At 44.1% G+C, this 23,909-nt stretch overlaps 1 protein-coding gene across 2 annotated transcripts in view; it reads left to right on the forward strand.

Annotated features, from left to right (window-relative positions):
- Positions 1–23,909, forward strand: part of MAPK4 (mitogen-activated protein kinase 4) — a 126,454-nt gene that overhangs the window by 88,921 nt on the left and 13,624 nt on the right. For both annotated transcript variants that reach the window (XM_063453891.1, XM_063453892.1), the window contains one exon: positions 11,783–11,927. In XM_063453891.1, the coding sequence (XP_063309961.1) occupies positions 11,783–11,927 (145 nt within the window). The remainder of the gene's footprint in view (positions 1–11,782; positions 11,928–23,909) is intronic.

Consider the following 23,909-nt stretch of genomic DNA (forward strand, 5'->3'; position numbering starts at 1 on the left):
AGCAGCTGTCTTGGGCCCCCAGCAGGGACAAGGCCCGGGGCAGCTGCCCCGTTTGCCCCTCGTTAAAGACGGCCCTGGATAGTGCTGTGTATGATGGGTGTGAGAGTGCTGTGTGTGATGGGTTAGAGAGTGCTGTGTGTGAGAGTGCTGTGTGTGTGTGCTGTGTGTGAGAATGCTGTGTGTGATAGTTGTGAGAGTGCTGTGTGTTATGTGGGTGAGAGTGCTGAGTGTGAGAGTGCTGAGTGTGAGTGCTGTGTGTGATGGGTGTGAGTGCTGTGTGTGATGGGTGTGAGTGCTGTGTGTGATGGGTGTGAGTGCTGTGTGTGATGGGTGTGAGTGCTGTGTGTGATGTGTGAGAGTGCTGAGTGTGATGGGTGTGAGAGTGCTGTGTATGATGTGGGTGAGAGTGCTGAGTGTGATGGGTGTGAGAGTGCTGAGTGTGATGGGTGTGAGAGTGCTGAGTGTGATGGGTGTGTGAGTGCTGAGTGTGATGGGTGTGAGTGCTGAGTGTGATGGGTGTGAGAGTGCTGAGTGTGATGGGTGTGAGAGTGCTGAGTGTGATGGGTGTGAGAGTGATGGGTGTGAGAGTGCTGAGTGTGATGGGTGTGAGAGTGCTGAGTGTGATGGGTGTGACTGCTGTATAAATGTTAGAATGGATTTTGTTTGTAGGGGGGGGTAAACAAATAATATAACAGGCATTATGTCCCCCCCCTCCCTTCTTACCTTTAGCCTGGGAGGGGGGGGGACTGGTACCTGGGGCTGGGAGGCAGAATGGCAGTGTTCCCTGCGGGCTAGAGCTCACTCTCGCGAGATCCGGTCATTGCCATGGCAACGCTACGGATCTCGCGAGAGGAACCTGGTGGAGCTGCAAGTTAGAGCTCCGCCGGGTCCTCTCTCCGGGAGGGCTGGCTCCCTGCCTCTCTCCCCGCCGGCGGTCGCATATCTATTCAAGTGGGCCGGTGAGGGAGATCTTTGATCTCCCCACCGGCCCGTCATGGAATACAGCAGGGCCGGCGCTCGGATAGTGCCGGCCCTGCATAAACCGGCAGGGGAAGTCCTGGGACCTTCCCCTGCCGGCCTCGGCCCCATGGCCATCGCGGCCCACCGGGCATTTGCCCGGTGTGCCCGATGGCCAGTCCGGGCCTGATCTGACAACTCAGCAAAGGAAGCAGCAGCGGGTACAACATCATCATCATCACACCGTACGTCCATGTGTGTAATGCTGCCTGCTGAGACATATCCCTGCTATCTACATCCTCTGGCAATAATGGTTGCACATCACTCATTTCTTCCAACTGATGTGTAAATAACTCCTCTGACAGATCAAATGAAGCGACTGTGGTGCTAGTGTTGGTGGTGGCGGCAGGCGAGCGAGTGGTAACTTGAGATGTGCCCGAAGCTAAGCTGGAGGAGGATGGTGCGTCAAGGTTCCGAGCGGAAGCTGTAGAAGATTGGGTGTCCTGTGTTAGCCTATGCTCTCAGAACTTTTCGAGTTCAGGGTACGTGGCCTCTGAACACTGGGCATTATTCTAGGGCCAAAGGGAATCACAGCACCACGACCACGACGGCCCCTGCAGGTGGCCTGCCTCTGCCTGTCATTTTTTTTTCGATTAGTGGTACTATGCGTGCAAGCTACTGTGACAACAGATATGAGTGGCACTGTGCACTGGCAGAAGTTGGCAGAGTAGACGCTGTAGGCCTGACACCCACGCTTGCAGACAACTAACTGCTATTCAATCTATGACAGTCAAAATTTTATTTATTTTTTTAAATGTACACTACTGTTACACCAGATATGAGTTGCACTGGTGTGACACTGTGCCCTGGCAGGCCCTGAAATGCACACGTGTGAAGGAAACTGACAGCTATTATTTCACAGCCAATTTCTAGTTTTTGTTTTAATGTACACTACTGTTACACCAGATATTAGTTGCACTGGTGTGACACTGTGTCCTGGCAGGCCCTGAAACGCACACGCGTGAAGGAAACTGGCTGCTATTATTTCATTGTCAAAAAAGTTTTTTTTTTTTTTTTTAAATGTACACTACTGTTACACCAGATATTAAATCAGCAGCAGCTACACTGTCCCTCCTCTCACTAAAAATGCAGCTTCTGGGGAGGGGGGGGCGGGGCCTGGCCAGCATGGCGGACGGACGTGCATGAAGTGAGCTCCCTGCATACAGCCTGCAAAGTGAGACCCACAGAGGGAATAATACCTTTGGAGGTTGCTCACTGAACACTTACCTGTTCCTGAACACCAGGGAGCTTACCCGATCAAGTTTGTAGCAGCCTATGACTACGCACTGTCCTGCGGCCTATCTGCTCTGGGGGTTCTGTGGCAGGGAGAAGCGGACGATCTCCCGGCCTGGAACTCTCATCGTGTCTGCACCTCATATCTACAGCCTCGTTTCCCCCCCCCCTCTGGACCGGTGGGGGTTATCCCGGTCCCCACCAGGGAAAGACTAAAGTAACCCACAAGGCTAAATGGCCACAACTCACCCTGACAAAATGAGCCATCGTGTCACAGCTAAGATGGCCGCCACTCCGCCAGAGCAATCAAGCCCACACTGGGAAGCTAAGTTCCATGCAGCCTTTGATGCTCTCTGTGCAGCCTTCTGGAATCGGATTGAATCACGACAGAGGGCTTTGCTACTCACCTCACCTAGGATGGAAGAGATCTCCAGAGGTGCCCCAGCATTGTGCTCTCCTTCAGAACAGAGAGCCAGGGGGGATGGCATGCCAACCAGCCGCCCACGACTGAACAGGACTGATCCCAGAACCTCACAGGTTACTTATACTGAAGCTGGAGGGCTGGGGGCGACCAGGCATCTTCTTCCACAGTGGACTGGGCTCGGGGAGCAAGGGTGCTGATGCGCCAACCTGCTGACCCTCATGGTTTGAGCGATCCCCTGGTGCACCCGGCAGAGGAATTGGCTAAAACATCTCTGCTGCTGAGAATCTAAAATGCCCTTGTTATGAGGTGTAGTCAGTTGTCTAGCATTTAACAGCACTCACTAAGAGGTTATTTAGTCTACTTATTTCTAGTTTTGATATTCTGATTCACACATGTTGATCTATAACTGGTGGTGTCAATCCCCTTACCCCTCTTCAGTTCAAGCATGTGTATTCAAACTTACGAACACTCTTAACATGTCTGACGATTTCCCTATGCCATGCTTTTCACTTATATGAAGACAAGTTTACCTAGCGTGATTGTTTTATATTTTAAAAATGTGCAGTTCCTCTTGACATTTTGTTTCATAACTCTAAGTCTGTATTCCAACGTTTTGCATCGCACCATATGTCATTGTCACTACGTGTATGTTCACTGCACTTCAAAAATAAAGAATTAAAAAAAAAAAAGAATGCAGCTTCCGAATGAATCTAAAATGGATGCTGTCCAGGAGGTGGGAGGGTCTGGGAGGGAGGGTCTGCTGCTGATTGGCTGGAATGTGTCTGCTGACTGTGAGGTACAGGGTCAAAGTTTACTCAATGAAGACGAATAGGGGGCAGACCGAACATCACATATGTTCGCCCACCGTGGCGAACGCGAACAAGCTATGTTCGCCAGGAACTATTCGCCAGCGAACTATTCGGGACATCTCTAATGATTACTAATACATGTAGCAACAAAATACAGAAGTCACTGAGGGTATAACTGTCCCTGCGTACTTATCGTCAAGCGCTCTGGCTCTCTCTCTAACCGTATATTCTAGGGCAGGAGTAGACAACCTTTGGCACTGCAGATGTTCTGGACTGCATCTCCTTTGATGATTTGCCAGCATGCTGGCTGTAAGAGTATTATGGGAAATGTAGTCCACAGCATCTGGAGTGCAGAGTGTTGACTACCCCTGTTGGTAGTGGGTCAATGCAAGGGAGCAGGAGTTTTTTTTTACAGTTCCAATACAATCTTGCATTTTAGCTCTCTTGCCAGTTGGTGGTAACAGATTGAGCAGAACATGATAGAATCTCTGTCCCCAAACACCATTAGAGTGGAATCATACCAAAGAGCAATATTGGATTCTACTGCCAAAACTCTCCATTATTCATGACTCTGTTTTCAAGTAGTAAACACTTAGGTTCACAAACAACTCTATTCCATGGCAAAAACAAGCCTGTTGCATGGCCAAGTGGCATATTAAAATTACCAATGCATATTTTAGAAGGTTTTTTAGTATGTAAACTAAGGAGAATAAGAGGCCATAACAGTCCTCAGCATCTGGAGAGGCCAGATGTCCCATGGCCTGAAGTGAATTTGCATCTGTTTTGTTGACGCCACCCTTCTGTTACCTCTATGCGTGATATGCCATTTGACCTACGTAGAGCTTGATTCATATCTCATGTACAGTATTTTCTGTCACGGCCATGCTTACCTGGGGGTCCCCCGCCACATTTCCATTTACTCCTGCTGCGGTCCCTTCTCGCTGCATGCCCAGGACTCTGACGGCTCTAACTGCAAGGACAGACGGCCGGCATCCCTCTGACTCATGGACGCGGTGTCGCGGCTCTCTCCTCACCACGTCGCGGGTCCAGCCGAACCCATGTGTAAACTGCATAAACAGTGGAATAAAAAGAGGGGGAGGTCGCCCAACAACGGACCTAAAAGCAGTCCATACCAGAGCTAGGTCTTTTCCAATTTTTTTCCTATACCCTCATAAAAATAACAATATTACACTATATGCAATCTTTTGGTTTTAAAGGTACAGAATATACTAATATAATAACCAAATACATAAGCACTCTTGGCGTGTGCACGCCCGACAGCCAGCTTCTTAAATGGACAGAACATCTGAAACATCTTAAAGGGCTAATCCCTGTTTAACCATTGATATGTGAGAGTTGGATACCTGTCCCCTATATAAACCCAGCTAACCTCTACCTCAGTGCTCAGTTATACTGTGCTCTTCGGTATATACACTTCTGTGAATGCTTTTTTATCCTGCCCTTAACCTATCTGCCTTATATACCGTTCCTGAATCTGCGTTGCCTGCCCTCGACCTTGGCTTACCCTGACTACGAGACTATCTTATCATCTATTGGTACCTCGCTTTTGGCTCACTACTACTTCATGGGCCCCACCTGTCAAAGACCCCACATTTTCTTACAGACATTTGCCAAAATTTTGTTTGAGTTGACTCTCTCTACTTACGTACCATTGCCTCTAGACCAGGGCCGGATTAAGAGCCCAGTGGGCCTGGTGCTGACAATTATGATGGGCCTAATTACGGAATCTTATCGACCAAAAACACTAAAACAGTCATACCTCCCAAGCATCATGTATCTGATGGAGATGGTGCTGGAGGGAAACTCATAGAATGCAGTTATAAGAAAACACATACTCTATGCCAGTGATGGCGAACCTTTTTGAGCCCGAGTGCCCAAACCGCAATACATGCCAACATTTTTTTCCTTAAAGTGCCGACACGGTAATTAAACCTCAATACAGAGGTTTAAGTTTAGAAAAAACAACTCGTACTGTTGTCCGAACTAATGAACAACTTTTGTTTTGAAAGAACACAACAGCAGAGAGTTCAATAATACAAATTTTAAATAATGATATAAATAGATAAAATTAAGCTTATATTTATTAGTATCTCCAACAAATGCAATACATAGTCACAGAGACTACTGAATACATACACACAGTCTGCTGAATATACATACACACCAGACTGCTGAGTACACACACACAAGACTGCTGAGTACACACACACAAGACTGCTGAATACACACACACAAGACTGCTGAATACACACACACACACACAGACGGCCGAGTACACACACACAGACTGCTGAATACACACACAGTCCGCTGAATACACACACACACAGTCCGCTGAGTACATACACATACACACACACACACACTGCTGAATACACACACACACAGTCCGCTGAATACACACACACACACACAGTCCGCTGAGCACACACACACACACACACACACACACACACACACACAGACTGCTGAATACACACAAACACTGCTGAATACACGCGCACACACACAGACTGTGGAATACATGCACACACACATACTGCATTGAGGGGTGTAGTGTGTGGGGTGTTGTGTGTGTCTGAGGGTTTGTGTGTGTGTGTGTGTGTGTGTGTGAGGGGTGCTGTGTGTATGAGTGGTGGTGTGTGTGTGTGACAGGGGTGCTGTGCAGGGGTAGGGGTGCTGTGGGGAGTAGGGGTGCTGTGTGTGTTGTGGGGGGTGCTATGTGTGGGGGGGTAGGGGTGCTGTGTGTGAAGGTAGGGGTGGGGAGCGAAGCTGCGTGTGGGGCAGGGGTGGGATGCTGGGGGATAGGGGTGCTGTGTGTGGGGGGGTAGGGGTACTGTGTGTGTGGGGGGTAGGGCTAAAGTAATTAAATAAAAAAAAAAATGATGGTAAGATCCAACTCTCACTTATTCAATCTCAGCCTTATTTCGGACTCTGTTCTCAATACTCTGTTCCCCATGTCTGGAATGCATATCTGTGTGTATCTCTGTAACTATGAGCATGTGTGATAGTGTCTGAGAGTGTTTCTTGGGAGAGCAACCAGTGGGTTGTCTATAAGTGCATGTACCTGTGTGTATATCTTTGTATCTGGTAACATATGCATGAGTGTGTCTGGATGGGATTGTGTGTCAGGGAAGCCTCGCAAGCAGGTTTGTAAGGGATCCAAAGGCAGTCTTAGCAGCCATGTCTGCACTAACCCCCAAAGCACTCATTCATAACCACTGTGAGTTGTAGACATAATTGGGACCTGACAGGGTTATTCTTATTTAACCCCTTAAGGACCAAACTTCTGGAATAAAAGGGAATCATGACATGTCAAACATGTCATGTGTCCTTAAGGGGTTAAGGGGGGATTATTAATTAAACTCATGGCTTCCCTCATTCTGTGAGCGACTCTTGAAAGCCTTAAATAGAGCAACACGGTAGTGGGATTTATACGATCATGGAAAAAGGGTCACTTAGTGAAAGGCAGGGTAATAAGGTGGAGTAGAGCAGACCATAACCTACATTTTAAGCCTCCCTGCTCACTCACAATCACTGTTAGTGGGCAGTACAGATGGAGCAGACACACACAGTAGTAATAGTGCAGTGTGTGCCTGTCAGCATAAAAAAAAGTATATTAAATCAGTCCCCCCCTTCCTCCTTCTTACCTCTAATGAAGGAAGGGGGGGACACATCCATCCCTGGTGGTCCGGTGGGGGCAAGCAGTCTTCCGGGTCGGGAGGCAGGAGAGGGATCTTTGCAGCAGCTCCCCTGTCCTCCCGCGCGATGCTGTGTGGAGCGTTGCCATGGTAACACGCGGCAACGCTCCACACAGCTTGCTCGCGGGAGGACAGGGGAGCTGCATCACAGATCCCTCCCCTGCCTCCCGACCCGGAAGCAGAGTAGGCGCCTGCCGTTTCGGGAAGGCAGGTGCCTACTCTGCATTATTGGCGAACCTACGGCCGCGTGCCCACAGAAAGGGCCCGGCGTGCCACCTGTGGCACGCGTGCCATAGGTTCGCCATCACTGCTCTATGCTAATCTCTCTCTAATTCATACTTTCATCTTTCAAGTAAATCCATACCTCCTAACAGCAGTGTCCAGTGAAGCAGGAAGTCAATGGGCGGGGTAAAAGGGTGTGCCACTGGTGCGAATCACGTGACAAGACCTGCCAAAAGGGGTGAACATGCCCAAAAAGGGGGCATGTCTGTCCAAAGAATTGGAAGGTCAGTCTGGCATGAATGCATGTCAGGCTGCCTGCCAATCATCCAGGCTGTCCAACTAAGATCATACTATGCAGGCAGCACCTTGAGCTTGACATAAATGCGTCTAATGATGCGCTCACTCCATGCTTTCTAAGGACTGTCCCCTAGCACTCGCTGGTCCACTTGTCTCCTTGCCTTCTTACTAGCAGGCAGAAGTTCCTGGTATATAGTCTGAGACAGAGAAAAGGTGTATGTAGTGAGTGTAGAAGAAAGGGGACATGCCACAGTGTTAGAGAGACCAAACTCTGCATTACCTAAACTAATTTTAATGTCAGCCAGTCCACACAAGTTTTGTTCCCATACATCCCTCTTAAGCTTCCAAACTTAAAGGGACACTATAGTCACCAGAACAACTACAGCTTATTGGATTTGTTCTGGTGAGTAGAATCATTCCATTCAGGCTTTTTGCAGTAAACACTGTCTTTTCAGAGAAAATAACTCAACTGGCCTCTCCTTAGATGGCTGCTAGAGGTGCTTCCTGGGGCAGTACTGCCTAGTGTGCAGCACTGCCATTCAGTGTCTCCACCTTCTGCATGCAGACACTGAACTTTCCTCATAGAGATGCATTGATTCAATCTATCTTTATGAGGAGATGCTGATTGGCCAGGGCAATGTTGGACTTGTGCTGGCTCTGCACCTGATCTGCCTAGTTGACAATCTCAGCCAATCCTATGGGGAAGTATTGTAATTTGCTCAGACCACCACTTCTGAGCCAGCAGCTGCAGACTTGAATACAAGTAATATTTTACTATATTTAGGGAGGCAAGAAGGGGCCAGGGTGGTGGTTTTAACATAATAGGGTCAGAAATACATGATTGTGTTCCTGACCCTAAAGTGCTCCTTTAAGCAAGAGTATGTGAAGAGTAGTTAAGGTTGCCACCTTTCTTGGAAAAAAATACCAGCCTTAATCATTTGTATAATTAATTAGTTATGCGTGACATCACATGATGTAAATCACAAGGAGTGACATCAGAGAAAATTCTGTAAAACCACCAACAAACTACTCACAGTTTGATTCTGCTGTATAGATGGATTGCTCCCAGTGTCTCAGTCTCGCAAGTCACCCAGTGTCTGTCCCTATGTATCACATTGTCAGTGTCCCCATGTCGCCCAGTCCCCTAGTCTCCCAGTGTCTGTGTCCCTATTTCTCCCAGTGTCCCAATGTCTCAGTGTGTCCCCATGTCACTAGGATACTGGGGACACTGAGAGACCCGGGGACACTGAGAGACCCGGGGACACTGAGAGACCCGGGGACACAGAGAGATCCGGGGACACAGAGAGACCCAGGGACAATGGGAGACCCGGGACAATGGGGACACAGATATTTAGGGAAACTGGGAGAAATGGGGACACTGAGACACTAGGGACACAGACACTGGGAGACATGGGGACACTAAGACATGGGAACACAGACACTGGGAGACTAGGGGACACTGGCTGGGAGACAGACATAGAAACATAGAATGTGACGGCAGAGAAGAACCATACGGCCCATCTAGTCTGCCCAATTTTCTAAATACTTTCATTAGTCCCTGGCCTTATCTTATAGTTAGGATAGCATTATGCCTATCCCACGCATGCTTAAACTCCTTTACTGTGTTAACCTCTACCACTTCAGCTGGAAGGCCATTCCATGCATCCACTACCCTCTCAGTAAAGTAATATTTCCTGATAAAGTGTCCCCATGTCACTTTATGGGGACACTGGGAGACATGGGGACAGTTGTGGACATAGACATAGGGACACTGGGACATATAGGGACACTGGGAGACATGGGGACACCAGGCACACTGAGACACTAGGAACACAGACACTGGGAGACATGGGGACACTGAAACATTTAGGGACACTAAGACACTAGGGACACAGACACTGGGAGACTAGGGGACTCTGGGAGACTAGGGGACACTGGCTGGGAGACAGACACTTGGGGAGACATGGGGACAGTTGTGGACATACACATGGGGACACTGTGACATATAGGGACACTAGGCACACTGAGAGACATGGGACACAGACACTGGGAGACTTGGGGACACTGAGACACTAGGGACACTGGCTGGGGGACATGGGAACATCTCCATGTTGCAATGTCTCAGTGTCTCCCAATGTCTTTATGTCTCACAACGTCCCCATGTGTCTCAGCATCCCCATGTGTCTCAGCATCCCTATGTGTCTCAGCATCCCCATGTGTCCCAGTGTCCCCTAGTGTCTCAGTGTCCCCATCTTTTCCAGTGTCCTCAAGTGTCTCAGTGTCCCCAGGTCTCCCAGTGTCTGTGTCCCCATGTGTCCTAGTGTCTCAGTGTCCCCTAGTGTCTGTGTCCCCTAGTGTCTCAGTGTCCCCATGTTTTCCAGTGTCCCCATGTTTTCCAGTGTCCCCAAGTGTCTCAGTGTTCCCAGGTCTCCCAGTGTCTGTGTCCTAGTGTCTCAGTGTCCCCTAGAGTCGGTGTCCCCATGTGTCCCCTAGTGTCTGTGTCCCCTAGTGTCTCAGTGTCCCCATATGTCCCCTAATGTCTGTGTCCCCTAGTGTCTCAGTGTCCCCATGTGTCCCTGCTGCCTTTCCCCCCATCCCTCACTTACCTGAGCTGTATAGCTGCTGTCTGGACTGCCTGGACCACGGATCAGTGAGTAGTAGAGAGAGGCAGGGATATGCTGTAACTTCTTATCCCTGCCTCTCTCCACACACAGTGACCCCTACTGGCCGGTGCTGGTATTGCAGAGTAATCTCCATTTATTCTGAGAAAATTACCTGCATTTGTATTGCCGGTATTACTGCAATACCGGGACGGCCAGGCAACCTCAAATACCGGCTGTGCCAGTAAAAAAAAAAAAACTGTCAGGTGGCAAACCTAAGAGTAGTGTGTAAAAAAAAAAAAAAAAAAAAAAAATTTTTTTTTTTTTTTTTTTAAATGGGCCTATTCCATGGGCCTGGGCCTGGAGCTGCAGCTCCATCAGCCCCTATGTTAATCCGGCCCTGCTCTAGACAATGAATATATTATGAATATCTCTTCTGGTTTCTGTAAAACAATGCTCTTAGTTCTGTAGGCAATACTAAATACTTCAAAGAAACATAGTAGATTGACGTGAAGTTATATTAAGAGAATGAATCAATGTATCAGGGTGGGTTTTCACTGTGACAAATAGGATGATTAACTGTTCTGATTAAAGGGACATTATAGGTACCCAGACCCCTTCATCTCAGTAAAATGATCTGGGTGCAGTGTCCCTGCCCCCCTTAGTCCCCCTCAGTCACAAACTCTTTAGTCACTTTCCCATTTCCAGCGCTAATGTACCTTGGTGCATGGGAGCATGCGCTGAGAGCACCGCGAGTGCAGTAGGCCCTCGCACGGGAAAGCACTGCTGCAATGCTTTCTTATAGGGATTTTACAGACACTGGGTGTCCTCATGCAGAGCGTGAGGACGTCCAGCATCAGGAAGGCGGCCAAAAGTCATATTGCAGTCTTTACCTTGCAATCTAATTATTGCAGCTTCTCAAAAAACTGAAATGATATACATTGCAGGACTTAGTGGGACAGGGACAATACACCCAGACCACTACAATGAGATGAAGCAGTCTGGGTGCCTATACTGTCCCTTTAATATACATTAAAAAAAAACAAAAAAGAAAAACATAGCTTGTTATGAAAAGAAGAGTTAATAGATATTATATAAGTTTTATTCAATGATGTAATATCCAGAGAAAAAACTGTTTCCCTTTAACAAGTAAATGAAAAAATTTTCATAGCAAAGCCGCTGATTTTCAATTATTTGTACTAATTATATTTCATGACACTAGGATGGGATAATAATATATAATTCTTTATCAATCATTGTTTAACAGCACTTCATAATAACCTTTACTGTTAGATGAATATTACCCTCAGCAAAATAAAATTGATTGTTTATTCATTGAAGCTCCTGTATGTTGAAATAGGGATTGTGCTGAGGAGCGAGGATAGCTCTTTTCTAGAGACGTATAGTAGTAAATTACAGCTCTAATTGCAGCTAATTTACACGTGTATTCTGTTCCAGGGTTATCTCTCTGAAGGATTGGTAACTAAATGGTATCGATCGCCTCGACTTCTCCTGTCCCCAAACAACTATACCAAAGCAATTGACATGTGGGCCGCAGGATGCATATTAGCAGAAATGCTAACAGGAAGGATGCTATTTGCTGGTAAGTGTATATTTCATATATTTTCACTGACAGCTCCAGACCGCTGTCATTGTGGGCAATGTACTATGAGCCCCTGTTGGCAGATGTACTTAAATCTAGTGTTGGATCTCAATAGGTAATAAAGCATAGATGTATGCGTACTACCCAACAGTCCTGGATCTGCAGGACAGTCTCGAATTTGGGTTGGACTCTGGAGTGCCACAGCTTAGAGTCAAACTTGCATGCATCCATTGCATCCCCCTTTCACGCGAGAGCCTGTAACTTAGGGTGTCGCTGGCACACCCTCTGTTGACTTGCTACACCCACGACCCATCATTAATTTTACCCAGGTCATGGTGTGGGAACTCTGCACAGTAGGATACATGTACAAGCAATAACAAAATTAGCAAACAATTGCTTCTTCTATTGTATTGCAACTTTGTCATTCAGTATTTTTGAACAAGCTCATTTATAGCTGCTAATTTAAAGGGACACTCCAGGCACCCAGACCACTTCTGCTCATTGGAGTGGTCTGGGTGCCAACTCCCACTACTCTGAACCCTGCAAGTGTAATTATTGCAGTTTTTTATAAACTGCAATAATTACATTGCAGGGTTAACTCCACCTCTAGTGGCTGTCTACTAGACAGCCACTAGAGGTCACTTCCTCCTTCATAGCACAGATTATCTGTGCTAGAGCGTCGCTGGACGTCCTCACGCGTTGTAAGGACCTCCAGCGTCGCTCATTTCCTCATAGGAGAGCATTGAAAATCTTTTTCAATGCTTTCCTATGGGGAGCGCTAATGCGCATTAGGTCTCCCCGGCCAGTGGGCGGGATCAGTCTCGCCCACCGGCCGACGGAATCAGTAGGAGGAGCGGCGCAGAGGAGGAGACAGCGACGAGGGACATCGTTGCTGCCTCAGGTAAGTGACTGAAGGGGTTTTCACCCCTTTAGTAACCGGGGTTGGGGGTGGGAGGGAGAGGGTACCTCCAGTGCCAGGAAAACGGATTGTTTTCCTGGCACTGGAGATTCCCTTTAATTATTGGTGATTAAAAGGCAAGTACAACAGTAACTCGCTTTGCGGTGCTTGGCTAATATAGAGTTTTTTAGTCATATTCAAATTCTAATTCTCTTATCTACTTTCAAAAAGTTTCAAGGTTTGCAATATGTACAGTGTACGCATTGTTTCTATTTATTATTTTTACTTTTACATACCGGTAATTATTTTTGGTCTGCACTTAACATACATATAATAGTGTAAACTTATTTTAGGGTTTTTATTTGCATTAGCAATGAAAAAAAATAGAATTTTTTTTTACAGTGATATTTTACTGGGTGAACTGGAACCTAATCTGCTGTATTGGAGAGGCATGCTAGTAAAGATGATAAGATTGAATTTTTTTTTTATTTTTACAAACAGATATTTTTTTACAATCTTTTTATTTCTATTGCGGCAGGTTCATGGTTGCTCCCAAAAGTGTATATTCAATAAACCTAGATTAACTCTGGGTTAAATTCAACACAAGAACACAATGGCCTCAATATGATATGTTTGGATAAGCTATTTAATAGTTTTGGATAAACTTTTCAATATTTTTAGAAATAATTGTAATATTATTTATTAAAAAAATATTTTACCAGGAAAGATACATTGAGATTTCTCTCGTTTTCAAGTATGTCCTGGGTCCAAAAATCATTGCATTGTTACAATTAGGGTACAATAAAATACAAAAACAATATTAATACACAATAAATACAAAATTTAACATAGAACAGGTAGGAAATATATAATCAACCATTCTGGTTCTGTTTTGAGGTATGTAGAGAGGGATCTCTTAAAGGACTTTAGGCTTAGGGAAGATTTTAAATTGTGCGGGAGGTCGTTCCACAATTGCGGAGCTCTGTAGGAGAAGGAGAATCAGGTCGCTTTCTTTTTGTATTGAGGTAGACTAAGTAAAGTGTTGGTACTGGATCGGAGGTTATAGGAAGTGGGAACAGCCGGGGAAAGCATTGTGTTCAGGTAGGGTGGGAGCTTCCCAGAAAAGCTCTTAAACACAAGGCTGGAAAGATGAAGGGTGCGTCTGGATTCCAGCGACAGCCAGTTTAGTTCTTTTAGCATGTCACAATGGTGGGTCCTGTAATTACATTGTAGCACAAATCGGCAGAACAAGTTATACAATGTATTGAGTTTATTAATGTGGGATTGCGATGCAGATGCATATACTACATCCCCATAATCAATGATTGGCATCAGCATTTGCTGTACAATCTTTTCCTTTACTGTAGGGCTTAGGCAGGATTTGTTTCTGTACAGGGCACCTAGTTTTGGATAAAGTTTAGATGCAAGCTTTTCTATGTGCAGGCCAAAAGATAGATTGGGGTCTAACATCATACCCAAGTATTTGAAAGAGTGGACTGCGGTCAGTGTGCCATTTGAATTGGTTTTGATGGATAGGTGGGAATTGTGTAATTTGTGTAATTTAGGTACTGTTCCAAAGATCATTGTGACAGTTTTGTCAGTGTTCAGGAAGAGTTTGTTTTTTGCGATCCACTTTTTTACCTCTGTAAACTGGTCTTGAAGCAAAGCCTCAAGCTGCGGTAGATCGGAATTGCTCGCATAGATTACCGTGTCATCTGCGTACATGTGTACATTTGAGGATTTGCAGACATTAGGCAGATCATTTATAAATAATGTGAATAGTACGGGGCAGAGAATGGAACCTTGGGGAACACCACACGTGACTGGGAGAGGGTGGGAGTCGCTGTCAGAAATGGATACATATTGCGAGCGATCTGATACATAAAATCGAAACCAGTTTAGCGAATGATCACCAATAACTGAGTTTTTAAATTTGTGCAGTAGAATGTCGTGGTCTACTGTGTCAAAGGCCTTAGCAAAATCAAGGAAAATAGCTCCAGTTAGGTCTCCTTGTTCCATGCCAGTTTGGATGTCATTGCAAACTTTTAAGAGGGCAGTTGTAGTGGAGTGATTCTGGCGAAAGCCCGATTGATCAGGGGTCAGATAGTTTGATTGTTGGTAATACTCACATAGTTGCGTATGGAAACATTTTACAAGATTTTTGACAATACTGGGAGCAATGATATAGGGTGATAGTTAGAAACCAAAGTAGTGTCACCACTTTTATGGATAGGCACTACTCTTGCAGTCTTCCAAAGTTTGGGTATGTATCCAGACACCAAGGATTCGTTAATTAGAGTTGCGACGGGTTTAGCAATTGCCGGCTCACTGAGCTTCAACAGCATTGCTGGGATTTGATCAGGTCGGGACTGTTTTTTCATTTTTAGATTATTACGATGTTTTTCAATGACACTAACAGGTACAGGTCTACAAATTAACTTGTCTATATTGGGCGTTTGCAAATTTAGTGAGACCTGATCCACATTTGTAGTTTCAGGATGCGTGTCATTTATTAGCTTGGCAATCAGGGCAGTAGAGCATCTGACAAAATAATTGTTAAAGGCATTTACTACATCTAAGGGAAGTTTCAGGGTTTGGTTATCCACTTTGACAGTGGAGGGTTGGGAGTGGATTGGGGGAGTTTGTAGTTTATTTATGACTTTCCAAAAAAAATTTTCGGGTTTGAGATGATATTGTTCAGATTTTCATAGAAATATTGGGCAAAGTCCCTGGAGGACTGAAACGTTGACACCATTTACTGGAAATTTGATGCTTTGAATAAACAGCACGATTTGAAATAATTCTGAGTCCTGTGAGTGCACTTCAAACAATTATTGATATTTATATATATATATACATATTTTATAATTTTTATATTTAAAAAAAAATGTTTTAAATGTATACAAAAATATTAAATAATTTGAACATGTTATTAAAACATATTAAATCGAGTCGTATGTTTAGCATTAGTAATCTCTTTAATTGTTACCAGAGCAGCCTAGGGTCTCTAATACTTACCTTCCCAACCAACAAAGAAAAATTATCCCACTTTCATGCTTTCAGCTGTCCTAAATTTAGGTGCACAAGAGTGCTTCAGCAACAATCTGTACATAAACTGCCCTGGTTCACTGCCCTGCAGGGCTGATTGTCATCCTGGCACATGGACGCCACAATGGTATGTCTCCTATAGGCTTAAAACTTCCATAGGACAGAATTTATTTATTTAGAAACAGATCCATTTTTTGTACTTTGCACTTCCTTTTAAAATGAGCAATGCAAAATAAATGAATAACCATATTTAAATTCCTAATACAATTATCCTGCTGGTTTGGCTAATACAATAACAATCTTTAAAAACCAAGCACGGAAAAGCATTATATATTACATTTCTGATTACATCTTAGTTAAAGGCCACACATGGCTAATGTAGTAACAACCTATAAAAGGCAATTATAAAACATTAAATAAAAAGCTTTTGAGATCGCATGTCAAATAAGATTCATGTGTGGCTATAGAAATAAATGTTTTTTTTTTAAAACCAGTCTGAAAACTATTGTGTGTGGCATTTATCAACATTAATTGTGAACAAGGAGCAGACCCATTTAGAATAAATTAAACACTCACACTTTACAAATAAATGTAGTATTTTTAAAATCAAATATATATTTAGCTTGAAGGACCACTAAAGTCACCCAGACCACTTAATTTCAATCAAGTGGTCTGGGTGAAGTTGCCCAGTTTTGTAGAGGCCACTAAAGGCACGTCTGCTGCACTGATTGAGTAAACGCAGTTACATGCACATGGCTGCTCATAGGAAGGCCTTAAAGTCAATGCTCTCAGCCGAGGAAAAGGGTAAATAAAACCTTAATTGTATTATTATTCTATAGAAAAGTAGAATGTGATGCCAGATAAGAACCATTCGGCCCATCTAGTCTGTCCAGTTTTCTAAATACTTTCATTAGTCCCTGGCCTTCTCTTATAGTTAGGATAGCCTTATGCCTATCCCATGCATGCTTAAACTCCTTTACTGTGTTAACCTCTACCACTTCAGCTGGAAGGCTATTCCACGCATCCACTACCCTCTCAGTAAAGCAATACTTCCTGATATTATTTTTAAACTTTTGCTCCTTTCATGTAAGACTATGTCCTCTTGTTGTGGTAGTTTTTCTTCTTTTAAATATAGTCTTCCCCGTTACTGTGTTAATTCCCTTTATCTATTTAAAAACTATCGTGCCCCTTTAAACCCTCCCAATGTTTGAAAGCCACTCCAGCAAACTTTAAATTCTATATTGTTTTTAAGTGAATAAAGCAACCCCCGATTACCCAAGGCTAATCTAGATCTGACGTATAATTACCCCTATAACTATCAACTAACATCATTCATAAAATCATATCCAGTAGGAGAAAACACGCTTGCATTCCATCACTCATAGAGACAGGGGTCCATACGCAGACAAATAGGCAGTTTTAGGTATGTATAGTCTAGTTTCATTGAGGAAGCTAGGAAAATTAATCCTGGATTAACTGGGTTCCACCATTTTTATTTATCTTAAATGCATTGTAAAGAGTAAGCAGCTTACACGGTGCTTCAGACAATGATGTAAACATATAAGAAGATTATAAATGCATTTCTCTTCCACTGGTATATAAGCACAGCATTTATAGGCAGTTTTATAAAGTTGTCCAAGCACTGGGTTTAAATTACTCTACTCAGGTTCCACAAGGTCAACGGACTCTAAAATGTCGATCAAACTTGGCCTAATCTAGTGGGGGGGGGGGGGGTTTCATTTAATTACAAAATTAAGGAGTTCAAATGTTGAGGTGAAACAGGAAATATAAAAAGTGAGTAATTAATGTACAATATATGAAGGAGTGTGCACGTATGTATATGTGAATCCATGCATACATATTGGCTAAACATATGAACTAAATATCTAGGTACTCCCAAATAGATATAAGAATACTCAGTAGATAAAATTTCTATTTTATTTATACTTAGGATTTTTTTTTTTTTAAATGTATTTGCTGTAGATGCTACATAGATTAGTTGGTTAAGTTAAGTACTTGGGATTTTAACGGCTCACCCTACGCACCATAAGCACTACACCATGCTATAGTGATTATGCCAGGATGGTGCCAGGAGTCCATGGCCACAATCTGCTGGTAATCTGTCAAACCTTATGACTCTCTCTTGTTTTGTTGTGTTGGGTGCCTGTGGTTCTTCAACCCTGAGTTGGTTTTTTAAAGTGGAAGTTCGAACTTCAGCATTATGATACCAACTCATACCCGGTTTAAACATCGTTCATTGGTTGAGAGCGTCAACTGAAAATCTTGATGCATTTCCAAGATGGCCACCTCCGTACCAAAACACTGACAAATTTCCAAGTGGCAGTTACAGATGAAATACTATCAATTTATTTTCATTATTGTTTTAAACTGGTTTATGAAAGGAAAATTAAGGTGACTGTGCCACTTTAAGCAAAAATAACTAAACTCATACAGTATATCATATTTATTCTCCATCTTTATATTTAATAATCTGTCTATTTTAAACAGAAATCTGGCTGCTTAAAATCGTATATAAAAATATGAATCTTTATCACTTTTTTCACATGATCAATTTTTTATAAATGTAATTACCGTTTGAAACTTTTGTTATAATTTCTTTTTGTTTTATATCTATATCTTTGATGACATTTGTGTCTCAGCAGGGTACTGTTCAAGTGAAATCTACTTTGTTCAAGATGTAGTCATTAAATAAGCTTTGCGGAGCCCGTCTATGTCTTTTTAATTGCTATGCAATACACTATTTGCCACAGCAGGATAATTAGGTCCCATATGCCTCGCTACAGGAAAAAACTATACGGTCAGAATAACTGTATGTTGTTTTCTTAATATAGCCTCACAACATCTGACATGAACACTCAGTCTTGCTCATAATTTTAGCTTGTATGGATGTCTTCTGTGACAAGGTTCACTATTGACTCTCCATGAACCTAGAAATGACCGTTGACAGTCACTCATTGACGTCATTTCTCAGTACCCTGCTTAGTTATCTCCAATAGAATCCCAGACTCATAATTGTATTATTTTAAAATCGGTAACTGCAGGAGTTATGTTGAGGCTTTGGATAATGCCAATAAGCAGACCATAACTAAAATGTATCTCAATTATAACACTCACTTATCAACGTGATTTTCTTTTATTTATTTTTTTCTCAGCATATTCTATAATTTCAAGATGCTCTGATTGCTAACGTTATCCTCGCTTGTAGAGCTCCAGTTTTTTATAGTCCATGTTGCACATCTCATTGTTGGTAATTGGTATTTTAGGGCAATATTGAAGAATTGGAAATTTTCCCATTTTCATTGTTTTCCAACTCGCCTGTGATGTCCTAAAACATGACATTACCTTGGCAATGTCTAGTTTACTGAATAATCACACTTGAGTTGACATAAAAGTCAGTAGTGTAAGTATAGGAAAGACACATCTGTATATTACAGATGTGGCAACCAACTGATCAGCAACTGACACCACTAGAGATACCATAGAGTTACCTAGGTTTTACAATACGATCTATTTATAATGGCTAACCCTTCTCAACAATCTATAGTGTTTGCTAGAAGAAATTGGTTAAAAATACAGTTGAGGTGGGGTGGAGCCAGGTCTCGGCATGATCAGTTGCATACTTACTGCTCTCCGACGTTTGAAGCCCCAAACAGCCCCAAATCAGCCCCACAAGGCAACTTACCACATTGCTGACAGCCTGGAAACATCCCTACACCGATGGGTAGGAAAACGAAAATGACGCGCACAGGCCAGCCTCAGTACTCCGCGGATATAGGCGACTTGTTGCGGAGGCCGCATGGCCCGATAGGGCCTAACATGGTGGATGACATTGAGGAATACCCGACAGCTCGGACGACATTCCCCTTCACAGCCCTGAGAATCTGGGGTATTAAGGGCTTCCAAGCCCACGCAGTTGGCGGCGGGCTTCCCGGTCACCACGGAGATACTTACTACTCTCCTCTCCAACCTACGCCAGACACTTTCTGCGGAGATCTCCTAGGTAAGGGAGGATGTTAAGTGGATTACTGTTTGCCTCACGGCTGTGGAGCGAATCACTCAAATTCAAACAGCACAGGTGACAGAGCTCCAGAAGCAGGTTAAGGACCTTACCTAAGCTCACACTACACTCTCCACCATCTAGCAGCTATGGAGGACAAACAGAGGTGGAAGCACATTAAAATTCGGTCCTTTTAGACACGGTGTCCCCAGCTGAGCTGCCCCATTTCCTGCAAACGCTCTTTGCGGCCCACCTACCCCCTAAGCAAACTAAAGGGTTGCAGCTGGACGGCATGTTCACCTCCCCAAGTCACCACAACTCACAGGCTCTGCAACAGGTGACCTCCTGGTCAAATTTCAAAATGGGCAAGATAAAATTGCTTTCATAAGTGCTATCAAGGGGAAGAACCCCTACCGCTTTGAAGACATAGACCTAACATTATTCTTTGACCTATCACGCATAACCCTACAATGGCGAAACAGCGACATTAGCAGCCAAAGTGGTGACGTACCATTGGGGACCATCACACGCACTCCTCATACAGCATCAGGGCACTGAATATAAGAGTGGCGGACATCGCGGAGATGGACACTTTCCTGGCAGATATGGGCCTCATATCCCCCTCGACCACTACAGCCTGGGACCCAGCCAACATCGTCCCATTTGTTCCAGCTTCCAGGGGCGCATCAGAGATGAAGAACATCTGAACCACTGACTTTTGTGTTTCATGTTTTCCTTTCTTTTCATTCTTATTTATGTTGGGTTTTACCCCCAGTCTTACTTACACTGACCTATGATAATGCACAACCCCAGGTCTCCTGCATGCTCACTGCAGGACTGTTACCCTGCGGTCACCCTCCACTGAAACCGAGCATAACCCGGATATGCTGGCTCCACTTCACCACCTACCCCCCCTAGCTCCTATCCGACAATTTCACAGTTTGTTTACTAACAGGGGGCTGTCAGGGAGCATTAGGTACCACATCAGTACCCTTTGTTCATTCTTGTTGCCTACGGTAGCCTAGGCCATGTGTTAGTCCCTTCCTCCTATATTGCCTTACCGGCCCCCACATGGCCTATAAATGATGTTTCCTTGTACCTTCACATCAAAGGCATATCGGCCTTATCCCTTAGGGGGCATGGTTCTCCATAGATATAACTAAACGTGACATGCAAACGACCATCATACCTCCATCTGAACACTCATTCTAGTTCTAATGTACTTATGCCAATGCAAATCTTACTGTCAGTGTGGAAACTACTCTCTCCATACTTTAACACTCTGTTGTTTTAATCTGCAATCTACTCTTAACATTTAAAAATTGTGCTGTCACCACGTATGCCATGCTGATGTTATACTCTGTTGAGCTTGTTATAGCTGTCATGGCTATCCAAGCATGTTGTCAATGCTCGCACAACAAAATTAAAGAAAAAAAAACAGTTGAGGTGAAATGTTTTCCTGAGTAACTAGTATTGCCTAGAGAGTCCAGAGAAACCAGGAATGAGGTCGGGATTCTCAGAAAACGATACATAATTCTGAAATCATTTATGTACTAATACCTGGTGGTCTTGAACCACTGATTTTGCTGAAGGCTGCTTTCATTAGATAATGTGGCGAAACCGACCTCACCATGTGTCCTTGGAGGGGGCTGCTTGCCCTCCTCTTGCCTTCTGACTATGGCCCGGGAAGATGTGGCCCTTTAATTACAAGTTTTGGGCATAATGGAATTTTGGTGTGCTGCTGCTGGCCCTTTAACTCCCAAAGAAAGGGTTTGTACTTTTAAATTGGCACTTCGAATGCCGTCAAAGTGCTGGAGTAGTCGAAGTGGCCGCCATTCGAAAAACGAACACGTGGCGGCGGCCATCTTGGTTCATTCCATGCGGTCAGCGGTATGTGTAGCCAAATTCATGTAACTGAAATCGGCTACACAGTTCCGCGAACACTGCTGAGCCTTACCTTCTCTCACGGTGATTTTGCAGCCGCAGAGACTAAGTCCCGTTCGAAGATTCGAACGCTCATTCGAATTGGACTTAGTCATTTTTTTAGCCTGAAATAGACCGACCGCACAGCCCAAATCTATGGAACTGTTGGGCATGATAATGTGCTTGCGGTCGGTCCTGAAGGACTTCCATATAACTTTTTAACCCCTGAACCGATTGCCCTAATTTTTGAGTATTTGTTTATTTCTCGCATGTTGATTATGAAAATGTATGTTTTATGTTTGTGACATGTATATTTTAGAAGTTGTAAATATTGTGTAAAAACTGTATTCCTCTGCCTGTGATAATGAGATTACCCATTGTGTTCAGTAATCATATCACAGGCAGAGGGGAGGATTTTGTGTGGGAGTGTCTGTGTGTATTGGATTGATTGGTTGTTCTGTAATACCCTGTGGGCTGTACTGTGGTTGTGGATTCGGAATAAAAGAGACTGTATGTGCCAGGACAGTCAGTTCCTGCTTAACCCTCAAAGTGAAGTGTCGTCTCATTCTTGGGGGGAATTTGATTGTATGCCGATTGCCAGGAGTGTAAGCTGTTCAGAGGGCTTTTCCTGTTCGGCTGCTTCCAGTGTTCGTGTGTCTCTTGTTCGGGAGTTGGTGAATCCGTGTGTTTGCCGTTCGGGAGATTGGTGATTGCAGTAGCTGCCTGTGCATCTGGAAAGGGGATTATCGCCTAAACGGTTTTTATCCTCTTGTGAGCGAAACGGTCCATTACAGATACATAAAGGAATATATTGTGTAGTTAGATTCAGTGCTGGGGATGTCGTAATTTACTACTCACAATGATAACAGCTCCAACTGAGGAACCATTTCAAACTAGAACTGGCTATAGTTAATGTGCTTTCTTTCTATGTCTCTCTTCAGAGTTGATTGACATGCTTACTTAATCTATATTTTATTACAGTGGGACCTCGGTTTACGAATTTAATGCGTTCTCCGGGACGTTTCGTATTGCGAAAAATTCGTAAACCGAAACACGGTTTCCCTTAGGAATGCATTGAAAACCAATTAATGCATTCCGGAGGTGAGAAAAAAGTCACAGGCATGCACAGCACATGAGCTGGCATGGAAACCACAGTAAAAGCCATGCACAGCAGATGAGCTGTAACAGGCATGCACCGCACATGAGCTGGCATGGAAAACAACCCCACATTGCAAAACACACAGTACAGTACTGTAACAGGCATGCACAGCACATGAGCTGGCATGGAAATCACCCCCAGAATGCAGAGCACACAGTAAAAGGCATGCAAACAACCAAGCTCAGCTCCCTACCTTTCCACTTCTTGAGATGCACCAAAAAGGCTCCAAAACCTGCTGCAAAAGGCTCCAAAAGGCTCCAAAACCTGCTGCAAATGGCTCCAAAAGGCTCCACAACTTGCTGCAAATGGCTCCAAAAGGCTCAACAACTTGCTGCAAATGGCTCCAAAAGGCTCAACAACTTGCTGCAAATGGCTCCAAAACCTCTCCAACACCTCCACACTACACACTCACGTGCTACCCACACTTCAGTATGCAGGGGGTGGAGCTATAAACCGGGACACTTGTTTCGTATTGCGAAAAAAAATCGTAAACAGAGGCATTTTTTTTTTACGAATTTTCATTCGTAAACCGAATTTTTCGTTTACCGAGGCGTTCGTTAACCGAGGTTCCACTGTATTTTCTAGCAATTGATATTTCTAGCAATTGATTTTTTCAATAATTTTTTTTTTAAATGATGTGATGAGAGAATGGTCTACATCAGGGGTAGGCAACCTTTGGCACTCCAGATGTTGTGGAATAATTCTCCTTCATTCATAATGCTGGCAAAGCATCAAGAGAGAAGTAGTTCAAGAACATCTGAAGTGCCAAAGCTGTCTACTGCTGGTACATAGAACAGATCTGGAGCATATTATGTATTAACAACAAAGATGGTTTTCAGTTCCAAGTTGGGGTATGTTGAGGAGGGCAATGGGAAGAGAAAAGAGTACACCAAGATTTTTTATGTGCACCCATGTAACATTCTTGGAGGAGAAAGG

This window comes from Pelobates fuscus, chromosome 5, assembly GCF_036172605.1.
Source record: "Pelobates fuscus isolate aPelFus1 chromosome 5, aPelFus1.pri, whole genome shotgun sequence".
Classification (NCBI taxonomy): domain Eukaryota; kingdom Metazoa; phylum Chordata; class Amphibia; order Anura; family Pelobatidae; genus Pelobates; species Pelobates fuscus.